This window comes from Glandiceps talaboti, chromosome 20 (genome assembly GCF_964340395.1).
Source record: "Glandiceps talaboti chromosome 20, keGlaTala1.1, whole genome shotgun sequence".
Taxonomy (NCBI): Eukaryota; Metazoa; Hemichordata; class Enteropneusta; family Spengelidae; genus Glandiceps; species Glandiceps talaboti.
In genome coordinates, this window is record NC_135568.1 from 6,884,359 (window position 1) to 6,910,578 (window position 26,220).

At 34.0% G+C, this 26,220-nt stretch overlaps 1 protein-coding gene across 1 annotated transcript in view; it reads left to right on the top strand.

The window, feature by feature from the left end:
* Positions 1 to 26,220, top strand: part of LOC144450418 (cyclin-dependent kinase 14-like) — a 138,372-nt gene that overhangs the window by 53,599 nt on the left and 58,553 nt on the right. Inside the window, exons 4-6 of the mRNA XM_078141014.1 lie at positions 22,162 to 22,506; positions 23,050 to 23,141; positions 25,728 to 25,902. Of these exons, the coding sequence (XP_077997140.1) occupies positions 22,162 to 22,506; positions 23,050 to 23,141; positions 25,728 to 25,902 (612 nt within the window). The remainder of the gene's footprint in view (positions 1 to 22,161; positions 22,507 to 23,049; positions 23,142 to 25,727; positions 25,903 to 26,220) is intronic.

Below are 26,220 nucleotides of genomic sequence, written 5' to 3' on the forward strand. Positions count from 1 at the left end.
ATCATATGTGAACAAATTATGAACTAAATATCAAATGCTGGTAGAGCTTGATCATGCAGTATATTATACATGCTTGAGTATGTATGAAAATATTAACTTGAAAATACATAGAACGAAAATTATGAAAAAATGATGTGTTACATGGAAGTGTTTCTGCTAAGGTTTGGGAACCCTGTGAAAAGGGGGAAGGAATAAAAGTGACATACTTTCCCATACACTTAATTGACCATAACTCTCTTTTGGAAACCTGGTAAAATTACTGGGGAACCCCAGTAGATTTTAGCTTACCACCCTTAACCAAAAACATTGCCAAGGCTTCCATCAATGTATGATGCCAATTAATTAAGTCTCTCAAATATAAAATGTGGACTTAAAATTTCAAAACATAGAAATAGATTATGGGATGCAAAATGGTTCATATTATACTACCAGTATGTGTTGTTCCCTATTAATATATATATAATGTAGAGTAACACATAGACCTTGTATACTATAATACAATTATACATGTAGGTATCATTGACCCTGGTGACAGCTTGTTGGCAAAACAAGAAGTTGAACCTTTTCTGTCATAAAATGTTTATCTGCAGGCAGTTACATTTGTTGTCAATGCTACATGTATAAACATGCACAGAGCTAGTATTATGATTTGTATTTGATGGTTAAGTTAGTGATGAGAAAAGTGTGTGCAGAGCTAGCATTATGATTTGTATTCAATGGTGACGTTAATGATGAGCAACATGTTTGCACAGAGCTAGCATTCTGTTTTGTATTCAGTGGTTAAGTTAGTGATAAATAATGTGTGCACAGGACTAGCATTGTGATTTGTATTCAGTGGTTAAGTTAGTGATGAGTAAATGTGTGTACAGAGCTAGTATTATGATCTATATTAGATAGTTAAAGCTACGGGTAGTGGTGAATAACATGCTGATTTCCATATTAGATGGTTATTTAAAGTCAGTGGTGAATACAAAAGTGTACAGGGTGGGTGTTCCTATTCATATTAGATGGTTAAGTCAGTGATGAATACAAACCTGTACAGGGTGGGTGATATTATTCATATTAGATAGTTAAAGCTAGTGGTGAGTATTGTATAGGGCTGGTGTTGTTGTCTGTTTTAGATGGTTAAACTGACACAAACTGAGTGTATAAATTTTTACTCAAGATAAAATACTTTTTTTTTTTTAAATTGATTAAACTATTCTAGTATAATGTTAATGTCAATGCATACCTTCTATGACATTACAATTTGTGTTCAGGCATTGTTAGAACTGTTGATTGCATAGTAGGGAGTTCCTGTACATTTGTTGATAATGTATCTAATAGTAAATTACATCATTGGCTAATTGGAAGCTATATCCTAATACAAGGTTTGACTTCAGTTAATTTAAAGTGATGGCTATAAGTATACATCAGTAAGTTAAGTAGAATACTCTGAGTATATTTTGATATTCAGGAAAACTTACATCCTGAAAACATATAAAATCAGCTTGTGCTTCTGAGTCAGTGATGAATGCAAACATGTACAAGGCTGGTGTTATTGTTGTTCATATTAGATGGTTTAGGTAGTGATGAGTAACATACAATGGCTAGCATTATGATGGATAAGTCAGTGATGAACGTAAATGTGTACAAGGCTGGTGTTATTATTATTCATATTAGATGGTTGAGATGGTGATGAATAACATGTATGAGGGCTAGCATTATGATTGATAAGTCAGTGATGAATACCAACTTGTAACCTCATTTGACAAGGGGTGTAGCTAAGACCCAATACATCATAATGTAGCTGGCATTAATCACCTCAATGCACTACATTTGTCAACAATGTACTGGCTACTATTAAAATTGAATTGAATATCTCCTTTGATACTTCTTTGGTAGGCAGACATAACACCATCTAAAAATAACACTTTAATTGAACTAACTTTGCAGATAATACCCACTGCTTTATTTTATTGGGCATATAGTGTATAAGGCCAGAAAATAAAAAAGAATTGTTTCTGGTCAGCGTGGTCATGATGCTTAAATACTCCTGTGATGGTCTTTTTGTGTGTGTTTGTCCAGCCCATGCAGTCTGCAGATTCCTGGGGAAACACAAAAATCACCCTCCCTACTTCAGTGAAGACAACCGCAGAGCCAATCATGAACAAGCAAATGACAGCTGCCCCACATACACACTTGCTATAAAGTACTAAATAAAAAGAACAGTAACTGCCATATATAGTAGATTGAGGGACAGGTTTGTTGAGAATTAAAAAAAAACGTCTTGTTGTAGCACCATTTTTAGACAAATTCTCCTGACCAGAAACAATTCTTTTTTATTTTTGGCTGAACAAAAATTCGCTTTTGATACAGAATACAATAATAATATAGACAGACAGTGTTGATACAACTTATGAAAATTACCTCCATTTAAAATATCAACAGTGTCAGCAGTTAATACATAAATACTTAACACAACCATATGTTTGAGATTCTGTGTGCGTCATCAATTGAGACCACTCAAATATTTTGTTACCTTTATGCATTGAATACTGTATCATAGAAACACGCCATAATTGCTACATGTAAGAATTGCTAGTAGTACGTCATCACTAGGTCAACAAATGTATGAACATTATTTTATCAGAGGCATAGGTAACTGATTGAATTAGGAATTGTGAATGAGTTTTTTTGTGGTTTGAGTTTTTTGTATGGATGAATGAAACTGCAAAGGATCATTTTTCAGATGATTTCACAAACATAAAAATGAAATTGCAAAATATATCCACAGAATTTCTAGTCATTATTCTTGAGTTGCTTGTTCATCACAAATACTATTTGCATTGCTCTCATACTTTTTTATGTAAATACATCATTTGTTAGGAATTTATTGTTGGTATTGCACTGTAGGGAGCAAATGTACAACATAATATTGCAACCAATTTTTTAGAAATGCATATTCAATTTGTATGCCAAATATATTGTACATTGGAGCCAGTGTCCTGCCCGCCTCAAGAGAAATGTGCTATTCAACGCCAACAGTCACACATTGTGGCCAAATGTGATGATGATGATGCTGCTATGTGTTCATACATAACTTTTCTATCCATGTTAGGTATCATATCATCTTTTGCCATTAATTATTAAATTTAATAACTTGTCACACCAGGTGCACTCATAAATTAAGTGATACAATAATTTTATGAATAAATTGACAAGTATTGGAAATTTTTATGGATGGAGGTGCTATTAATTATGTTAGTTAATATTTTACTTTTTTAGTTGTGAACAGGGATCAAAATTAATAGTAGTCCTACGTCCACAGACTAACAATTCTTGCCATGGGGCTACCATAATTTTGCAGTTTGTAGCCCACTCAGGCTACCACTGATTATGCAATGATGGAATATTTATGGATCCATATAAAAGTATTACATATTTACAATAGAGGAACTCTGTTTATAGGAATACAGGACTACTGGTTGCCATTCTTGGGTTACCAATTTCTGAAATTGGTAGCCCACTACCACTACCAAAGAAACATGTTAATTTCGAGCCCTGTACATGTTCTAAGGCATAAAAAGATTGTGTGGTTCTGATTACATTCAATTTTAAAATAGGTGGGGTTGGTAAATTTGTTATTTTATGTTATTATATTTTTTTTTCTGTGTGAGTGTCTAGTTCAGGTTTTCCATCATTTTCCAAATGGTATCTGTGTTGTTTATTTCTTCCTATCAGATGTACAGCCATTACAGATTGGAAGAATAGTTTTATATTGTCTTTTTAAGTTGATACCAGTTTCTGCATCCATTGTTTCTTGCGAGACTTCATAGTTTTCATGATGATATTATTATTTTTCTCGAATATGTAAAAAAAAGTGTAGGGTCGGCGTGACAAACTAGATGGGGGTCGGGTAACCTAACCGGAACCAAGCAACCGTTTTTATTTGGCCTAAGTACTAATTCTAAGTACAGTTGTTGTGAGACAAGGAAATTGTTGTCCTATAATCTTGCTTTCCTAGTAGATTGTATTACAGTGAACCAGGAAATTGTGTTTATAGTTTTTTCACTTCCAAAGAGCTTGGTAAATTGTATAATTGTAAAGTACAAAATTGTCATTTCTAACTTCCACCTTTTTCTCTCGTAAAATGTATAGTCGTGAACCAGTCAATTGTTGGTAGATTCTAACTGCCACAAAAATTAACAAATTGGATTTTTATGAATATGAAAGGATTTTTCAGTTTCTAATTTCCATAAATTTGGTTGTACAGCCTCATACGAGGGATTGACATTTTGTAACTTCATAGAAATTGGCAAATTGTTTAACGGAATGAGGAAATTGCTGGCATTTTTTACAGAGTTTACCAAATTGTATACTGTGAACATTGACAAACAAAACAAAACAAAACAAAAAACCACAACAAACAGACAAACAAATAAACAGAAATTTACAAAAGTTCTTTAAAACCACTTAGTACATTTTAAGATAAAGTAGAATTCAGTAAAATTCATCAAAACAGACTGAATGGTGATTCATCCAGCTTGATCCAGCTTGGGTGTTCCCTTTCTTTTTAAAATGAATTATTTATTTGAAATTGTTGATTCAGATAATGTCTATAAACTAATGTCAGGCTTCTACAATTTGAAACCAATAATTGGTAGCCAAGATAAAATGAAAGAAAATGAGAGACCACTGCATTGCCAAATTAACAATAAGAAGCTCAACAGCAGTCCAACTAACAGCTATGCAAGGAAATTGTTTGGAAATGTCAGTGCCCCCAATTTGAGATAATTTAATGTAATTTGCACTTCTGAAAAGGAAGCGAAGGAACTCATTCAGATATAATTATGTCAAACCTATGTCAACTGTATTGTGATTTTAAATTTGCATGGCAGTTGGCAAAAAACAGAATCAAATGAAAATGGCAAGGTGGCTTTAGTGAAGCAATTTAAGAGTGAAAATCTGGTAAAATTATGTGTACAAGAAAGGTAATTTAGTCGGAAAGAGATGTCTACTCAAAGTGAATGATTTGAAAGGTTACTTGTGCCATTGACATTCATTCAATGATTCATTTATATTCTGTTCAAGCAACTATGCATGTTATTACGTGTCTGTAATTCAGGCCAGTTTGTAAACTGTACAGGCGCTGAAATCACTGTCTGCTATAGAATTCAGCTAATTATCTCAGCTAAGTTATTGTTGCAATTCAGGCCAACTTGCAAACTGTACAGGATCTGATATGACAGTCTGCAATAGAATTCAACTAGCTAGCTCAGCCTGCAATTCAGGCCTACTTATCAACTGTACAGGATCAGATATAACAGCCTGCAATAGAATTCAGCTAACTAGCTCAACTACTTTGTAATTCTCAGCTTGTCAACTGTACAGGATCTGATATGACGTCTGTCTGCAATGGAATGAATGTACCCTTGTTCCTTCGTTTCTTGTTCTACAATAAATAAGATGAATACATAATTGTCATTCTCTCTGCAATGTACTGTTCTTTAGTTAATTAAATTTCAAAAAAAAAATATAAAAAAAATTTCAAAATCATAGAACCTCAGAGTTTTACTAAGAGCATGGTACTCAGTGGCTAAAGGTTCTGACAAAAACACAAAGCTAGTTAATAATCATAACTAAGAAATATCAGACAAATGAAATTAACAATCTTATAGTGTAGTAAACAGAAAATATCCATAACAAAAAATAAAAAAATAAAGGCAAAATGAAATTAACAATAGAGTGTAGTAATCAGCAAACATTCTTCACAAAGACAAGATAGCTCAAAAGAAATTTATGTGGTTTACTGAACTTTTAAAAACTAGAACTTTGTTTTGGCCTCAGCAGATTGATTGTGAGGAAGTCTTGAAAGTCTACATTTTATGACACGTAATTGAGCACTTGTTTGAAAGTTAATAGCATATAGATTTTGTGACGAGACAGACAGCTATCAAAATGAAGTCTGGCTTGTGAATTACATACCAGCTATTTGATTGGTTGTCACTGTCATGCCTATCAATCACTATTGACCCTGACATTGACCTCATGTTGTGTGTCATCACAGGTCACTATTCCAATTAATGAACCAATCAGCTATAAGCCAGCTGATCAGCTGGACAGCTAGTTAATTATTCTGGCAATCAGTCAGATAGCTAGATCAATCAATTGACCAACAAATTTGTCAGCTGGTTAGTCAACCGGGTCGTCGACTACAATATCTTGCCAACCAGCCAGAGTTGAGTCAGTCAAACAGATGGATAGCCAGTCAATCAATCAATCAGTCCATCTATCTGTCCATCACAATCAAGCAATAGCTAGTCAGTCTGTCAATCCCAATGAATCAATCAATCAATCAAACAACCAACCAACCAACCAACCAACCAATCAATCAATCAATCAATCAATCAATCAATCAATCAATCAATCAATCAATCAATCAATCAATCAATCAATCAATCAATCAATCAATCAATCAATCACTCACTCACTCAATCAATCAATCAATCAATCAATCAATCAATCAATCAATCAATCAATCAATCAATCAATCAATCAATCAATCAATCAATCAATCAATCAATCAATCAATCAATCAATCAATCAATCAATGTCAGTCACATCATTTATCAAGCATACAACAGATCTCAATGTGATGTAAAATCATGGAAATAAGGCAAACATACACTGCAATGTAAGATGTGATATAATACAGAGTTGAACTTTCTAGTGTATATATAGCCTGGTATGTGTTAAATCATACAATGTCATTTGAAATTGTATTAGGTTTATCTATGTAGCTATAGATAGGAATCTTACTTCTAGTATAACATACCATATGTAAGTAGAGTAATAATATATGGACAGTAAAATATAGTTACTTCGGAACATTGGTATTAAAGTTAGAAGTAAACATGACAATTAAATTTGTCCATTACGGTCCTTAGAAGATTGATCAAAAAGCCATATTTATTTCTAACTTACCATTTCAAAGTAAATATTGTTACTGTCCTATTGATTCATAAAACCATGAACAATATATTCTACATAGATTAATATCTGTTCAAAATACAGTGTGTTTGCCTTGGCCTGTCATAACAACCATAAACTGTTATCAACAATCTGTTGTGTGGTATTGTATTATCTATGCATGTTTAAGTAGTGACAAGTTATGTGAATCCAGTATTTAATGATTTCCATATTGTGTTTAGCCATTACCATCTGAAGAACACTGTTGTCATCTTCATAGCAGTAGCAGATTGTCATTGTCAGAGCATTATTGCAAGTCAGAATATGATTTTTGGGCTTTGGCTAAAAAAATCTCCTGCCGGCATATTTTGTACCATAGCTACAAAGAGGATGTGGTTTTACAATGATGCAGTAATACAGCATATATGTATTATACAGCCTTTCAGAAACTTTGTATTATCAACCTGGTCCTGTATTCTAACATTGGTTGGTTTAACACCCAATACTGTAATACCAACCTGGGCCTTTATTCATATCATAGAACATCCTGTATTGTATTTGACTATGTTAGCAAATGGGATAGAGTGTATGATATGTATATTCTGTATAGGTACATGGTATACATAGTTGTGTTGTAGTTTGTACTACCCAGTGCTCATCATTCATGACAGATTGATATGTACATGTATATACAATATGTTTCATGTTACCTTTCACTGGTTCTATTTGATACAACCCATTTCAAATTACCGTCCATCAGCTCTGTATGATACAACCATATAGAAATCAATAAGAAACTGCATACTACACTAAGATAACAAGATTACAATTTCTTGCTACATTTTGTCTGAATGCAATAAACCATTTAATATACATGTACTGCAACTAGACACAGATTTGCAGGCACCAATGTTTTGGATGTCTGCACGGTGACACTTTATCATTCATTTAGACAAGATGTTGCAAGAAACTGTATTCATTAAATCTTGCTATCTTAAAGTGTAGCATTTGCAGTTTCTTATTGGTTCTGCAAGGCTGTACTGAAACAGAGCCAGTGGATAGTAACAGAAGTCTGTAGATTTATGTGTAAGCACATGTTTTAAAAAACAAACACCTAAAAAAGTATTACAATTATTCATGTATGAGATGTAGAAATCATCAACGACTATTTTGAAATTCTCTGACGATAGTATCTCGTGGTCAATTGTAGGATTTTCTAAAATTCACTGAACTTTCCTCATTTTAAAAGTATCATTAGTGAAAATGGTCGACTTGTAAAATTTGACAAATTGGCCAAGTTGACTCAAAGCACCTATTTACTCTGAAAGTTGTGGAAAGGATCAAGGAGACAGGTTTTATAGAAATCCCATCGGAATACTAAGTTATAAAGTAACCTGTGGCACTCACGGGTGTCGACATCTATTAATAAACATCAACATGGGTAAGAATTATAGAACAGACTCACATCCTATGTGTGATTAAAGGTAATGAGGTGAACAGGTAGTAAATGAGATCGCATCTCAGTTGTATTGATTTACATAAAAGGTCATAGGTCAAATACTGCAATCATTCAGTATACATGTGCATCGTAGAAAATTAGTAATCTCATTGGCTATCACTGCAAATGAATATTGAATACGAAAACTTCGTACCCTGGAACCTGTAGGCGTTCTAAATGATTTAATGTCCCTGCGTGTACATACATATATACTGTAGAATTAACAGAATTGTTTTCGTTTTTGAGTTACTTTTTGAATATTAAACTTAGGTGTAAAGTAACTGCTGCAAACATACGTGTACATCACAGAAAAATTCGCAAAGTTTCATTGGCTGTAACTACATATGAATATTGAACACTACTCTGGAAGATATACAAATTCTAAAACATTTCAGTTCTCTCGGGTGCTCCCCTCGGTATGCATGTACCTTACCTGCTGTTTCAGAATTATTCTTTTGAATGTTATATGCTTAAATGACAACTGTTACAATCAATCAACATGTGTGTATATCAGTGAATCACAGAAAAATTAGCTATATGTTTCGTTGGCTGTCCCTGCCAATGGATATTTCATATGAAAACTTAATGCTCTGGAAACTGTAGGCACGCTAAAAGATTGAATGTTCCTTTGTGTATGTGTATTGTAGAACAAAATTGAATTGCTGTTGTCTTGGAGTTACTTTTTGAATCTTGGGTTTACATTCCACATATATTACACTAAGAATGTAATTTGACAGAACATCATATAAAAATTTGATGCATATTTCATATTCAGTGAAATAAACAATGTATTGCTTTGAAAATTGTATATTTCATAGTCTGTGAAATAAAGTGTTTGAAAATGGTACATATAAACATTATTTTGAAAATTGTACATGTCATATTTGGTGAAATAAACATTACATTGAAAATTGTATATTTCAAAGTCTGAAATAAACATTGAAAATTGTATATTTCAAAGTCTGAAATAAACATTGAAAATTGTATATTTCAAAGTCTGAAATAAACATTGAAAATTGTGTATTTCATATTCTGTGAAATAAACATTGTTGGTAAATTTCTTGTATACATTTCATATCTATTGAAATTGAGTTTTTATTTTTGAATCTATCAAAAGATGAAATATTTATTTCCTTCGTTGATTTCAAAAATTGTGAATCTCTGTCTTCATTTGATATAGTTTGTGTACCATCGTAACAGCTGCTTCTTTGTTATTTTGTGTGATGGACAACTTTATCCTCTTAAAGACGGTGAAAGTGTGTGATGGTGAAATGTCAGTATTGAAATCTAAGCTCTGTGCTTCTGAAAATAGCATAATTTAATTTTTCCCTTCATGAAATTTAAACTGAGAAGTCATTGTTATATACCAGGGTCACTTGAATTAATGAACTATACAGCACAAACATGTATATTTTCAACAATTTAAACCTTCACCAGCCAGGAATCCCTGCAAATGGAGTTTTTTAATTCGTTTATCCCCGTTTCCATGGGAAACAATATAAAATCCCAATTCTAGGCTAAACCTACACTAACTGTAACTGGAGTGTTATTTTTTTCAATCAGACAACCAACAATATAGTCACTGAAAATACCAGTAGTTAGACATTACACATGTTAGTTAGAGGTTAATTCTTTTCTCCAGTTAGTGACAGTAACAGGTTGACATTATGAACTGATTTGGGGGCATCGATTTTAAGGTTTGGACTCAAAGATCAGTTTGACTAGATTTATTAGTACCATATTATGTATACTGCTACACAAATATATTTACACTCACGGATGATTCAAAATTGTTCAGGGTGTACAATATTAACAGTTGTAATTCCTTACAGCCAACAAAATTGTTTGAAAAAAAAGTTACAGTTACAGCTAGTGCAGCTTTAAATTGTCTTTCACTTGATTACAGGAGAAATGAAGTTGCCTTTGTTTTTTCACTCAAATGGGACATGATGTTTTTTACACAAAGATAGACATAAGTCAAATTAAGACTGGCAGTAGCAGAAACACAACACACACTGTAGGATCCTGTACCCAATTACATTGAAAAGTGAAAAGCACTGTCAATTCAAGTCTAGACTAACAATAACAGAACACAACACACACTGTAGGATCCTTTACCCAATCACATTGAAAAGTGATAAAGCATTGCTATTCTTAAAAATGCAGTAGAAACGGGCTTCTGCTGAAACGGTTACACATAGACTAGCTGATTTCAATAGCTTTGATTGTTTACTTTCTAACTGATATTAACATTACACATTAACTTGATGATTTGAATGACTTCCATTGTGTAGTTTCCAACTGATAATCAACATTATAACTTGTTAACTGTGTATGTGTGTGCGCGCACGTGCATGTGTGTGTGTATGTGTGTGTGTGTGTGTGTGTGTGTGTGTGTGTGTGTGTGTGTGTGTGTGTGTGTGTGTGTGTGTGTGTGTGTGTGTGTGTGTGTAAAAAATATTGTATCTCATGAGTGAAACACCAGGAAGGCATTTCTCTTGTAAATACCATGCTCAAAAGCCAAAACAATAATCATGTGGTGATGTGTGTTACACAAATACTGCAGAGCCCTATGGTTTTACAAAGATGATGTCCAAAAAATGACAGGTGTGATGGACTTTTTAATACTACACTTTTGCCAATATTCTTTGTGTGTGTCTTCATGTACACATACATAGATTTGCAATTACATGTACGTGGGTGTTAGTACAATCAATGTTATTGGATTATTATTGAATAGTGTAATATGATAAAAAAAAAGATTTCTCCGGTAGAAAATATAATGTCATACTGTCATATCGTGATTTTATAATACACCCACTCCTTGAAATATGATTTTAATAACGTCAGTAAAATCACTTATTTCAAAGGGAGAAAATGTTGATAGAGGGCGCTGTTTGCAAGTAAGTTGGAACATGTTAATAGAGGGCGCTCTTTGCACAAAAGGTGGATGGGTGCTAGAGGGCGCTATTTCAAAGAAGGGTTGGTTATGCTTGTGTTTGTTTATTCATGTCACATCAAGCAGAGTGTGTTACATGTATGTATAGTTTTATTAACATTGTGTATTTAAATCCCCAGCGTGATGTGATCACATTCACAAAGGTATTAAAAATAGCGATACTGTGTATTGCTGAATTTCTGTCCGCTACTTCAGCTTTCTATTCTTCTCTGTTGATTCAATGTGTGGAACTTCCCCAGGGAGTCCTAAGCGTTTGATGGATCAGGTGCCACAGGAAATCTAACTGCAATCTAGCTTTACCAAGACTTATCCCTGTCTCAGTCTGTTTATTTGACGTAAGTTTAGATACATGATTTGGAAAACAATCACTGATGCTAAAGAATATAATATACAATGCACATGGTATATACAGGCACACATATATGAGTCAAACACTCACACAGAAAGACACATACAATGTACTGCAATACAGACAGACAAACAGACAAAGTGAACAAAACTTGAAATTGAATTTCCTCATAACAGGAGATATACATTATGGCTGTAGCTTATTTCAAAAGTTTATAAGTGGTAGCTATGAATGCAGCAAGTAAAATTGGAATGTAGATGTACATACATACAGACAGACAGATACAGACAGACAGACAGACAGACACAGATAGATACAGAGACATACATACACATACATACATACATACATACATACATACATACATACATACATACATACACATGCAGGGCTCGAAATTAACGGTAGCCCCGTGTCATTTGGCTACCAAATGTTGACACGGGGCTACTACTTTTCGTATTTGGTAGCCCACTTGGGCTACCGACGTAAACAGTAAGCTGACATGTCAGGCCTTCGTCGTGTCGCTAATATAACCAACACAATACGTTCCCGCTGAACATCGAACGTCAACGCGTCTTACCAATGTGTACGTACGTGGTCTTATTAAAAATTATATAAAATGTAACAAAATTGTCAACAATACAACCTTGGCAACACAGTCCATGACCTACCACACACATGCACGGCCGCGTGTGTGTTGTACGGACGAACATACCAGCTGATTACTAGCACGCGTTTACTGTGACAACGTAACTTGCATGAAATGTAACAATAAGTTTTTAATAAAAGTTACTACATTCAGTGTTCGTGTTTGATAAAATTGCGCCTATTTATCACAGCCGTACAGGCCCGCCGCTAATATCAAAACTGACGTTTCGTCTGGCACAATGAGTCTCTTAAATTACTTTCGAAAAAAATCAACAACAACCTCATCACCGGATGAGCAGTCGCCCGAAAAGACTGCTGATGGGCTACCAAACGAAAGTCCACAGTTGAAGTTTTAGTGAGAATGAAATGGTGACGTGATGGTTTGAATTTATCTGAGTGAAGTTTTCAGTATGGACCGTCTGCCGATGTGGTCTTAGACTCTGTTTGATTATCTCTTCGCCCATGAATTGAACCTGGGCCTTTGCCGTAATGGCTGTCATGTATTGATACAAAACCTGTCTAACCCGTCTGTTAATAAGTAACCAATCACGTGGATAGATAATGATAACAGCACATAGTTTCTAAACTACCCAAGACGTAGTCTCCACATCAGGAAATGGCCATGGGGCTTATGAAACTGTTTATACGTTTTCCATACGTTGAATCATATTCAAATTTTACAGGTCTCACTGCACCGAGAGATTTAGCTAATAGTTACTAGTAAGAAGTGGGACTAGATGTCTTATTCTTCATTGCAATAATAACCGTACGTTGTTTGCTATCAGTAAGCCTCACATGTCCCCTCTTTATGACACGTCCCCAGACACATACATGCAAAAAATTGCTTATGGCACACATAACGCGTTAACGTGACTCAATCAATCATCGAATTCAATACATCATATAGTTACATATATATACAAACACCATTAATTTAGGAATGCATGCATATGGGCTACCAATCACTGCTCTTGGGCTACCAAATTTAAATGATGGTAGCCCACCTGGGCTACCATGAAAAAAACCGAATTTCGAGCCCTGACATGCATACATACATACACATACATACATACATACATACATACATACATACATACATACATACATACATACATACATACATACATACATACATACATACATACATACATACACATACTCATGCATTTAAAATGAAACAGGGCAATCTTTATCTTGTTTGTCAGTTTATAGTACATGTTTGAAACCTATGGGAATATTACTGACCTTTAAGATCTGAAGTAAAAAGGAACTTAGTCTTAGGACTCTATTGCAATTCACATTCAGTTCTTTATTTCTTATCTTTGTATGCATTAACCTAGCATACAGGCAATTGCTAATTTTGAATTATGATTTCCCCAATGAATTCAAAACCTATATCATTCTGCAAGGATTTCTGGCGAACATTTTCCTGAAGGCCAAAAAAAAAGTGCAGGTGGCATCAATTTATCCATTCAATATATACACAATATAGAGTTTAACATTACAGTAAATAGATAAATAATTAATAATTATACTGTGTGCTGATATCTACAGACAACCTTAGGTGATAACTTCAGGTAAAAAGCAAGAATATAGTATAGTCTAGTCCCTATACGTAATCGTTACAATTTACACCTCCAATTGTTGGTTAGACTTAGAGACCACAGAGTAAGAACAGTAGACCTACTATAGAAAGATCTATATTTGTAGCCAAGATAGGGGCATGATTAGCGCCAAGTTAAGGATTAGAATAGGATCAGACCCCCTAGTATAGTATGATTTATGATATTGAAAATGAACTGCAAACGTTTTACGCTTACATGAGAAAAGTGGGCATTCAGTTCCTTGCTTATAATCGCTTAGTATGCATTTTGCTGAAAGGGAGAGAAAGTGCAATGGGCGTCAATCTAGTCATGTATTTTTCATTATTTTTCATCCCCTACTGTCAGATAGCTATTAAGAGGCTACAACTCTAGTTATAAATAAAACATGTACAGGGTCACTAGAACACATAGGTTAAAGGATGTCTGCCCGTCCTGTCTTGAAATAATTGACAAACAAACAGATATTAGGTTGAGTGTTTCTACGACAACTGATAAATTATGTGATTTTACACTTTTCTCTTGATTGTGGCATTGACTAAAATGAGAATTGGAACTATAAAATAAAACCCATAATTGCAGTATTAAAGTGAACCATATTCTGGACACTTTCGTTTTGTATAAAATGACTTGGGTTTAAAAAGAAATAATTGTTTGGTTCCGGTTACCCGACCCCATTTAGCTTTACACTGCTGACCCTTAACTTTTTTAAAACATATTTGTGAAGAAAAAAAATAAAATTGCAATGCGGAAACTGCCATCAACTTAAAAAGACACTCTAAAATTGTTCTTCCAATCTGTAATGGCTTTACATCTAATGGGAAGAAACCAATAACACGGAGACCATATGGAAAACCTAAACTAGACACTCACACAGAAAAAAAATATGTAATAAAATAAAATAAAAAATCTACCTACTCCACCTATTCTAAAATTGAGCATAACCAGGACCACATAATTTTTTTTATATAATAGGCCTTACTGGACATCACTGTGGGATATTTTGATCTAATTTTAGATTTGAATTTACAGCAAAATGACAAGCATTGTAGGGAGAGTAACAGACTCACAGAACTGAATTCTAGGCTAATGTAACACAGGTGTCACAGGAAGTCCCAGGAAGTATACCTGATTAGAGTTTTTACATACTTTAACTGTGTGGTCATTTATTTATGTTCCCATGGTAATGACATTGGCAGATTTAGATTTAACTGACCATGGTTGAACTGTGACCTTGGAAGGCATGAGACAATCAAATAAGTAGACAGGCAAACAGGTAGACTAGTTCCTGACGACCGTGTTCCGATTTTACACTACATTATAGTCTAGTTCCTGATGACTGTGGTGCGATTTTACATTACGTATGAAGATAACATAGTGTAAAATCGGAACATGGTCGTCAGGAACTAGACTAGGCAAAAAGGTACATGTATCTTGCTTATTTTAAAATTCCTTAATTTGATGTCAAAACATTGCAAGCTACAAGTCTTTGAATTGAGTAAATGTTCTGTATGTGTGTGAGGCCGTTATGTTAGATTTTAATGGAAAAAGTATGAGAAAGATGTAGGGTGATTTATACGTGATCGTGAAATCCAATCTTTGGATAACAAACAGATCGTAAGACAGACAACACCAAAATACACTCTGACTATGTTTACTTAACATACAGCTGAACTTACATATCAAGAAAATATTCTAATGCTTTTTTTTTTTACTGTCGACCTCAGAAATGTCAATGAAAAAAGTTGTTTTGACAGATTTCCTAAGTACCAAGGGAATAGACAGTAGAGAAATTCAAATCTGTTGACAGTTACTATTTCCTTTATCAAGTTATCTTATCAAGAAAGTTTTCTTTTCATTTAAAGACACCAACTGACCTCTGAAAAGGAAGTTAAAAATGACAATTTTGATGGATTATGCAAATTTTGAACTTAGGGTATTGAGGAAATCTATATTGCTTCACATTCAATCAATCAGAAGGGTAAATATTGGTTAAAATCTACGAACCCATACTATTAAAGAATGAAAAAAAAAAAACCAGCTTTCACAGATTTTGCCAAAAGTTTAAACCCTGGGGGATGAACGAGAGCAAATCTGCTGAATACAATTTCTCTTGATCTTAATATGTAGAGAAATGTTGATGAAAACCAGTCCAATATGACCTCAACTATGAAAACAAATATGACAATTTTGACAGATGGTGCAAAAGTTCATGAATGCAAGGCATTGAGAAGAAGAAATGTGTTAAATAATATTAGTTTCTCACCAAGTCTTGTTAATTGACGCCTCCTAAAAACTCAAAATAACATAAATCAAACCTAAATGTATATGCTGCAATAATTAATCCTTTTTCTCTCAAGGGGGCATTATTTATAAGCAAGTAATTACTATAGCTATTTGGGTGAAAGAGGATTTAATAAAATATTTTATAAGGAGTCATCAGATTTCTCTTCTCTTCTGGTTTGCAAAAATGCTAAAATACAACTTGTCCTCCACACAGATTAGTTTTCACAGATGTGTGCAACCTGATACATGGAATTTAAAAAAATGTCAGTGTCTTTAATAAATAAACTAAAAAAAAGTTTACTTGCAATGTGATGATTCAGGGCATTTCATTCCAAAAAGGATTTTTCTTCAATGTTGACAAATTCCATATTTTGCGAAAACGAGTGCTAACATATTGCCAATACAGAGTCAATAAATGAACCCTTATAGATGCTCATGACTTTCTCCTTTCCTATCATCATTTATCTGCCTTTATACAACTGCTGACATCAAACTGTGGACGAACAGAATCTGTTACAAACAGGGAAAGTAAACAACTGAATTGGATTATGAACACTTGGCACATCATGTTGGAAGTACAAAGAATTGTATTACATTCCATCATTTGATAAGAACAGTTGTATGGCCACTTTACATAATAGTTCTGGTTCACAAACAAATGTCCAGTTCCCCTGGCAGTTCATGTACACATAAAGAGGCCATAAAACTGTTCTTATCAAACCATGGTATGTAATACAAGTCTCTGCTGTTCCAACATGCTGTGCTAAATGTTATTAATCTAATTCGTTTGTTACCTTTCCCTGTTTGTAACAGGTTCTGTTTGTCTACGGTCTGATGTCAGCAGTTGTACTTCAGCAATTCTCTACTGAATTCTCCTTGCCCAGTTTGAAATTTTCTACATACCTGAGAAATGAGCTAGATGACAAACAATACTGTATAATGCTAATTTACTATTTCCACAGAGACTTGTGTTTCATCAGAACATTGGCTTATAACGAATTACTGCACAATTCAAAGCAAGGTGTTTCCTTTCGTGTTTTCACAGTTTATTGTATTGGACAGTGTAAATTGATATTGAATAAATATGACAGTTCAGAGCCGTCAGCTGTCACTGCAGTCATAGATCATATTTGAAAATAATATACAAAATTAAACAAACATTTGAAAGATCAGACCCCACTTGTCAAAATATGACAGCGAAAGTAGTCTCCTGTCAGTCAAAACATTAACAAATATTTCGAAAACTGTCAAGTTACTCTTTCAGTCTTTTATTTAACTAAACCTAATATCGTCATTACTGCCATAAAACCGCCGTTGCCATGGTAAAATTTGAGTGCGTTTGTTATCTGTGTAGTCACTAGAGTATAAATTTTACATTGATCTCCGACCTTTGAGGTGAGATTGGTACGTGTTTGGCATATAATAGCCCTGTCAAGGATACTTGTATCTCAGGCTTAGTAGCGGTACAGGATTGAAGTCATGATTTACCTGTACTTGACTTTGACATACAAGATATTTTTTTAAAACCATACATGTTACTAAGACCTGCTACACACTAGTAATAGCATATACCTACAGGCTACACAGTGGAGACCCATGTTTTAGGCATCCAGAAATACAGGTCTCGATAGAAGTATAGATCATAAAGTAAAAATTTATATACAATCAAAATCCGAAAAGCTAATCGTTCAGAGGTGCTTCACAAACATAAAAATGAAAATAAAGTCTGTTTTTGAAAATTATACATGAACCCCAAAAATATACACACGATAATTCTACTATAAAAACAAACTATAAAACAAAGATAAGATAAAAAGTTTCAAAATTGTTCAAATTGTTCAAAACTAAACCTGAAGGAAAAAAAATAGTTATTCCAGATTCTGTTATTCTGAAATGATAAAGTGTCACAGATTAAAACTGGTATACAATTAAAAAAGTATGCTTCCTTAAAAAGATTTGCTTAAAAGACATTACTGTTCTTTGATTTTATATTGTGATTTATTCCATAGCTCTGGCGTGGCAATCACAATGCTCGTTTTCCATAGGTAAGCTTAACTGGTGGCTGTTATGCGACGTCTCCCCAGGGAAAATTAGTAAATCTGGATTCTAGTCATGCTTATATGTACTTGACATTGACAAGGTTTTTAAATCCGCTATACGCTAGCATATACCCACACACGTTTTAATCTAGGTATCCAGAAATACAGTCCTTGGTAGCTGTTACGTCTCCCCAGGGAAAGTTAGGAAATATGGTTTCTAGTCATAATTTATGTATACTTGTCATTGCCAAGGTGTTTAAATCGTACTTATTTCTAGTCCTGTACTTGCTACATGCTTGCAAAATCATGTTTTAATCCAGATATTCAGAAATGCCAGTAGCTATTACATCTCTCCTGGGAGAGCTAGGAAATGTCGTACTCCGGTTCCACTCATTAAGTGTTAGCATTCAGATTTATAACACAATAAAACAGGCAGTAAACGTTTGACACAAATTTTGGTTTTATTTCGTACATTTTATGACTTGTCTGTTGCATATATAAAAAAAGATATTGATAACACTATTACATAGTTTCTGTGAAATATGAACTCATGAAGACAGATTTACGGAGTCGTTAAAAATTTGATGAAATACCATCAGCATTACTTCATAACCATGAAGTAATGTCTGGTATCAGTTTTTATCTAGTTGTAAATGTCATATGGCTTTGCAGTATCTTGTCTTGCCATATGTCAAGAAATGAATTTATGTGATTGGAAAATACAAGTTTATGATACCAGTAACATGTAGTACTGTGTCTTTATCTATAATGATGTATGTAGTCCATATTTCATGCATATAACAAAATTCCATCAACCTGAGTTTACTTAAAAAATTGAAAAATACTCAAAGTTTATAATACCAGTAACATGTATTGATACTGTAGTTTTAAACTGTAATGATGTATGTAGTCCATATTTTATGTATATAACAAAAATCCATCATTAAATTTGAGAAACTCTTACAAGTTTATAATGCCAGTAATTATGTGATACTGCAGCTGTGATGATGTGTCAAGTCCATATTTCATGTAACGGTACATAACAACAAATCCGTGTATATTTTATAAAAAAAATTCTTTCGTTTTGTTTTTGGGGAGGGAAAGATGTTACTTGTTATTTTGGTTGATTTATTTTGATATTTTGATTAATGTGATATTCATAGTGAATTAATTAATTATAGATAATTGCCAATAAATCTAATCTAATGAACCAAACTTTTACTTGTAGCATATTACATACAGGCAGATGAGATTCTTGTAGCAGTGTGTTTGTGAGTTTTATCATGAGTTTGGTTGTCATGTCAAGCAGAAAACATTGAGTGTTTGTGGTCTGTACTGAGTAATTTCTAGCTGTGAATTTCTATATGCGAATCTTCTACCTTTCTACCTTGTCTGTGGTATGTCTATTAAGGTCTTCAAATTGTTGCCTGATAGAGGGCGCTATTCATACTCAGGCTGACTCTGTCTCTTGGGATGTTTATATCTCCAAGCCTTGATAAGAAGGGTCATTGTGCAGGAGTTCTCAACTGTGGGATAGTGGATGGCATTCATTCTGGGAGCAATTATTAACTCTCTAGGGTAGAGTACACTGTTTATGACAAATCAGTTCCCATTGAATAGCAGGATAGAAGGCATCATTTATTGAAGGGAAGGAAATACATTTATAAACACAAGGGTAAGAGTAGATGGAAGACCCATTCCATTAAAATATTGGGGGCACCAGTTATATGAATGTCAGTGATAGTGTCATTCACTAAAGGATAGAGGGCGCCATTTACGAGAGGGTCAATTACACACTCCTGGGTATAGTGTCATTAATGGAAGGGTCATTTCTCTATTACCATATAGAGGACAGCGTTTAATAGAAATGTCAATTTATGCACTGCAGGGACTGTACTGATGGGGAGTAAACTTAATACACATAAAACTTTGTCAAATTGAATTACATGACAATATTAATTATACACCTATGGACAATACACTCATTAAATTCAAATTGACTCATAAATCGTAAGGCTCCTTTGGATGAAGATCAAGTAGAGATACAGTGATGTCATAGTTAAATTTTAGAAACTTTCTCACACCATAACTATCTCATGGCTATAGTATAATATTTGCAGTCTTGCAAAATACTGATAACTGATGTAGCTATAAGTGAAAAGTTTTGTTGCCATCTGTCAAGTCAGATAGCTAAGTCTATGGGCTATACTGTCAAACCAGTATGTCAAGTCAGATAGCCAAGTCTCTGGACTATACTGTCAAGCCAGTATGTCAAGTCAGATAGCCAAGTCTCTAGGCTATACTGTCAATCCAGTATGTCAAGTCAGATAGCCAAGTCTCTGGACTATACTGTCAAGTCAGATAGCCAAGTCTATGGGCTATACTGTCAAGTCAGTATGTCAAGTCAGATAGCCAAGTCTCTGGGCTATACTGTCAAGTCAGTATGTCAAGTCAGATAGCCAAGTCACTGGGCTATACTGTCAAGTCAGTATGTCAAGTCAGATAGCCAAGTCTCTGGGCTATACTGTCAAGCCAGTATGTCAAGTCAGATAGCCAAGTCTCTGGGCTATACTGTCAAGTCAGTATGTCAAGTCAGATAGCCATTTGGGCTATACTGTCAAGTCAGTATGTCAAGTCAGATAGCCAAGTCTAGCCTCATTTGTCTTCTACAAGTGATAGTGTTGGTTTATTACATTTGTTTTTGTGACGTTTTGATTTATCTTTACTGTAATGAAAGTGTGCATAGCAAGCAATGTATACACTAATAACAACCATGTCTACAATGGTTTGATTGCAGTGTCTGATTGATTGAAACATAGTGAATGGATCACATTACAGGTTATAATTACAAATATCAAATATAACCTTTCCTAGTACGATTAAGATCTGATATTTTCATATTTTGTATGAACTGTTTTCTTCCTTTAAATCTGTGTTTCTTTTGTATTCATACACCCTGTGATATCATCTCATAAACCAACAATATTCATCATCTTGGTACAGTGTAGATCAAATAAAGTATACCAAAATTATGAGACAAGCACTTCAATCATTCATAGACCCTACATAGACCTTTATTTCGTGTAGTGCCCATGCTTCAGTTTAGTTTGCAGTATGTCTTGTAACCCTATCTGTCGTACAAGAGACAGAGGCTATCAAGAGTAAAAAATAATAGTTGTGAAAGAAGGCAAATCAAGTCCTTCTCTCCAGTCGTTAATCAAATTGCTACATGCCCCTTGAGTATATGCCATGGCCTAATTCTGATCAAGAGTATATATACTGAAATGTACAGTATAGTGTTTATTAGTGTTTACTATTAATTTACTGTGGTTCGTAAGCCCAGCATGCATATGAAAACACCTCTGCACTGTGCTGTCACTCACAATTTTTTGCCAAAAGAAACAAGGCAATTATATCATGCTGAAGCAAAGTTATTGTCTTTGAACAGAAAATATGGAGTATATAACCTGGTTATTTTACATCACAACAACTTGTGTCTACGTCACCAGTTCTGTGGTGTTATATGTCATATTCCGAATCACCGTTGTTTTTCTTGATTTTTAATAAATTATGCTTAAGGAGGTATAATTATATTATTCCCCAATATTTTTCTTTCAACCTGAGAATATTTATTATCTGAAGGTTTGTCACTACTCGTCTAGCAATTCATAGTGACAAGGCCACTTAGGTCACTCATAATTTCCTTGGCTAAACAAGGCAAACTACATGTATTGGCGAATGATATCTAAATATTATGATATTTATCATATTCATATTAGACATACAATATTTGTAACAATTTACTTTTATTGTTATCTTTGAAAATGTAGGAAAAGAATGAATTCCTGTCAGGTGCAACGCAAGCCTCAGCCACCGGTGTGTCAAGCTCACTACCTTGTATCACCACAGCAACCACCACCATCCCAACCATTACAACAACACCTGGTGATGCATCACCTAGCAGTAATCACAGAGTGAGATTTTCAGAGTCAATACAGAACGGTGCAGAGGATACATACAACGGCCACACTGTCATACGGAGACACGCATCGTACGGTGACGCCATTGATAGCGGTAGAAGTGCTAGTAATGATGACGTTTTTAGTTGTAGTAGAAGTAAGACGGCGCAAGAAAAAGCCTGGATTAGAAGACGCCATAGAAGTCTTATTTTAGGAGTAAGTGTGTTTATTTATTTAGGGGAGAAATCAATTGTTCAATGTAGGATAAAAAACTATATTCTTTTACTTTGGGGTGGGGGTGGGGTTGATGTATTTTAGTACACATCCTGCAAAATCGATTTTACTTTTAGTGAATCTGTTTGTACCCGTAAATGCAAATATTTCTAAAAATGACGTTAAATTGAGAAATGGAAGAGTTTTCGCTACAGTAAATGCATGGCACTAAAATAAAGTACAGTGTCAGCAAAAGAACAATATATTCTTAACTACATACTGATTTGAAATTGATTGTGCTGGCCGAAATATTTTTAATTTTGGCCAATTTAATTAAAAGGGGGTGTCTAACTATAAGAATTTAGTTTTGTATCCTACATTGAACTATTGATCTCGCCCCTTACACTGTATACATTGAACGTCAAGTGGACATTTTTTCATCAAAATAGTCAAAGATGTATAATATATTATAATTGTTTGTATGATACACTATATTTTGTTGTTATAGTTGTGTGTATATTTTATGTTATACCTTCCCTTTCACAGAATGATTCTCCATTTGGCAAAGCAGAGGCTTATCAGAAATTGAACCAATTAGGTGAAGGCTCCTATGCAACAGTCTATAAAGGATATAGCAAGTGAGTATAACAGTGTAGATCATTGGTTGGTTTAGGTGTCATGTGACCTAAGAATTGAGAAATTGAACCAATTAGGTGAAGGCTCCTATGCAACAGTCTATAAAGGATATAGTAAGTGAGTATAACAGTGTATGTAGATCATTGGTTGGTTTAGGTGTCATGTGACCTAAGAATCAGAAATTGAACCAATTAGGTGAACGTTCTTTTCAATAGTCTATGAAGGTTACAGCAAGTGAGCAAACATAAAAGTGCAGATCATTGGTGGGTTCAGTTGTCAAGTGATTTAAGAATCAGAAATTTAACCAATTAGGTGAAAGCTCTTGTCCAACAGTCTATAAAGGATATGGCAAGTGAGTAACAGAACAGTGCAGATCATTGGTGGGTTCAGTTGTCATGTGACCTACGAAGATTTTGTCGTACCTAGACACTGGGTGTTGTATCATATAATTGTTTGGTTTCTGTCCTATTACTGGAAAAAAATTGAGTCTTCAGAATTTTTTTCAGTGACTCAAGCAATAAATCATTAAATGATGTTAAAGGCTGTGCAACCTAGCTATGTAATAGAGGAACCTGGTAGGATAGAGGTTGCAATGAGAATGTTAAGCGCTTATAAAGGCTGCAATGGATTGTATACTCCCTAGGTAGTATGGCTGTTGTGCTGCCACTATAGATCCTTGCCAGGGGTAATCATTGTTAGTGCCTGAGCTGTCTGGAGGACAGGTGCATTATAGATACAATTTATTATTAGTAGCAGTACTTTGATCAAAATTAGATTTATGCTGAGGTAAAATTAGAACGTCGTCTTTATTATCAGTTATGAAATATAATCTTTAGATAGTTGAATTAAAAATAATATACTAATACATCATGCTATAACTTTAAGTTAAATATATTATGCTGACATATTTATGATATCTGTGACTTCATTTATATGGCCCTTTTTTCAATGACCTTTCTTTGTGGTATAAATCATATGTTGGGTTGTATAGATGGACTGTATGGTAACTATTATTCAGTAAAGCCTGACAATTAGTTGTATTGATAGAAGAAAGAATAGTTATTAATCAGTCAATCCTTGAAATAAAGTTACATATATAGAATGAATAATAGTTTTTAATCAGTCAATCCTTAATGTAAGCTAAATTGGGCGGAATAATAGTTATTAACCAGTCAATCCTTAAAGTAAGCTAAATGGGGCTGAATAATAGTTATTAATCAGTCAATCCTTGAAATAAGTTACATTTATAGAATGAATAATAGTTATTAATCAGTAAATCCTTAAAATGAGCTAAATGGGGCTAAATAGTTATTAATCATCCAATCCTTAGATTGGGCTATATGAATATGCTGAATAATAGCTATTAATCACTCCATCCTTGTTTTGTGATCCTAGTAATAACTCATACTATACAGGATCAGTTTCTATAATATTACAAACGAGTTATTTGTCATCCAGGATTTTATTGAAATTCCATCGTAATGATTTATATTAGTAAGATATTATTAAATCTGTAATTGATAGTGGTTTGAATGATGCTAAATTACAAGAAAAGTCAATTCATAATAATGTCATTTATATCTCTATCATAAAACTATAATTTATTGTGTAATTTCACATGTAATAAACAGTGACGCTAAATGAGAATCACTGTCACTATGTCCATTCTCAAATGTACTAGATTATATAATATTATACATTATTTTTCACTATTTAATATTTTTACAAAGAAAACAAAACAAAACAAAACAAGTCATTTCAGGGCCATCACATCTAAATTTCAACCTGTCAATACATCATTATAACAGCTGTGCATTATAGTTGGAAGATTAGAATTAAGGTAGTGAGAAGGTCAGAATCACTGTCTTTAAAATTTAACCTCAGAGCTCACTAGACTGTAAGATACGCCGTGACGTTTCGCCCTCACCGGCCTCCTCTCAGGTAGGGGTTGGCCGTTGTGTGAGGGCGCCCCGCCACGGCGTACCTTACAGACTAAGAGCTCACATGTTCCTGAAAAGTTCTTGAACTTTAAATCACTCCAGAAAAGTTCATGAAATTCTTGTTATCATATATTGTGAACAGTTTCGGGAGTTCTGGGAAAATTTTCCTGGAAAGTCCTGAAACGTTTGTGAAGGTTGTTGAAAAAATATGATGTTTTCTGGGACACTTCTGATATGTTAATGGACGTCTTTGATTACAACTCCTTGAACTCATGAAAAGTTTGTGAGTGTCTTTGAAAAATAGTTTGAAATTTGTCAAATGATTAGCCATAAACTGTTAAAAATTCCCATCAGTCTGATAAGTAAAAATTACTGTCAAACTAATGAAATGGAAATCTCTTTGTTATATGATTTCATCCTTTCCTTAGAATTGTGATTTCTTGTCTTGGCTTTCCATTATATTATATTCCTTGAAATGCTATGAGGTGACTCACCCTGAATAGCTTGGAAAGTGACACAAGACACTAGCTGTGAAATTCATGGAAGTTGAGTTGACATTATATGAACTCTCAAATAGGACTCTCACCCCTGAAAGTGGTCCACATTTCATCGTTGTCCTAAACTGTCAATATCCACTTCCCTTTTCAGTGTCAACAAACAAATTGTTGCTCTTAAAGAAATCCGCCTGCAAGAAGAGGAAGGAGCACCATTTACAGCAATTCGTGAGGCATCACTACTCAAAGGACTTAAACATGCAAATATTGTTATACTACATGATATTATACATACTAAGATTACATTAACATTTGTCTTTGAGTTTGTGGTAAGTCAAATTAATATTTTTTATATAACATACTGTTATTTATTTAATTTCTTTTTTAGCATAATGGAACTGAGGTTCATTAGCACTTTAGGTGTCAAGAATTGGGTATGTGTGTGTGTGTGTGCGTGTGTGTTTGTGTGTGTGTGTGTGCATGTGTGCATGCATGCATATGCTCTCACATATGTGCAGATATGTGTGTGATGTATGTATGTGTGTGTATGTGAATGTGTGTGTGTGTGTGTGTGTGTGTGTGTGTGTGTGTGTGTGTGTGTGTGTGTGTGTGTGTGTGTGTGTGTGTGTGTGCGTGCGCATCCAAAG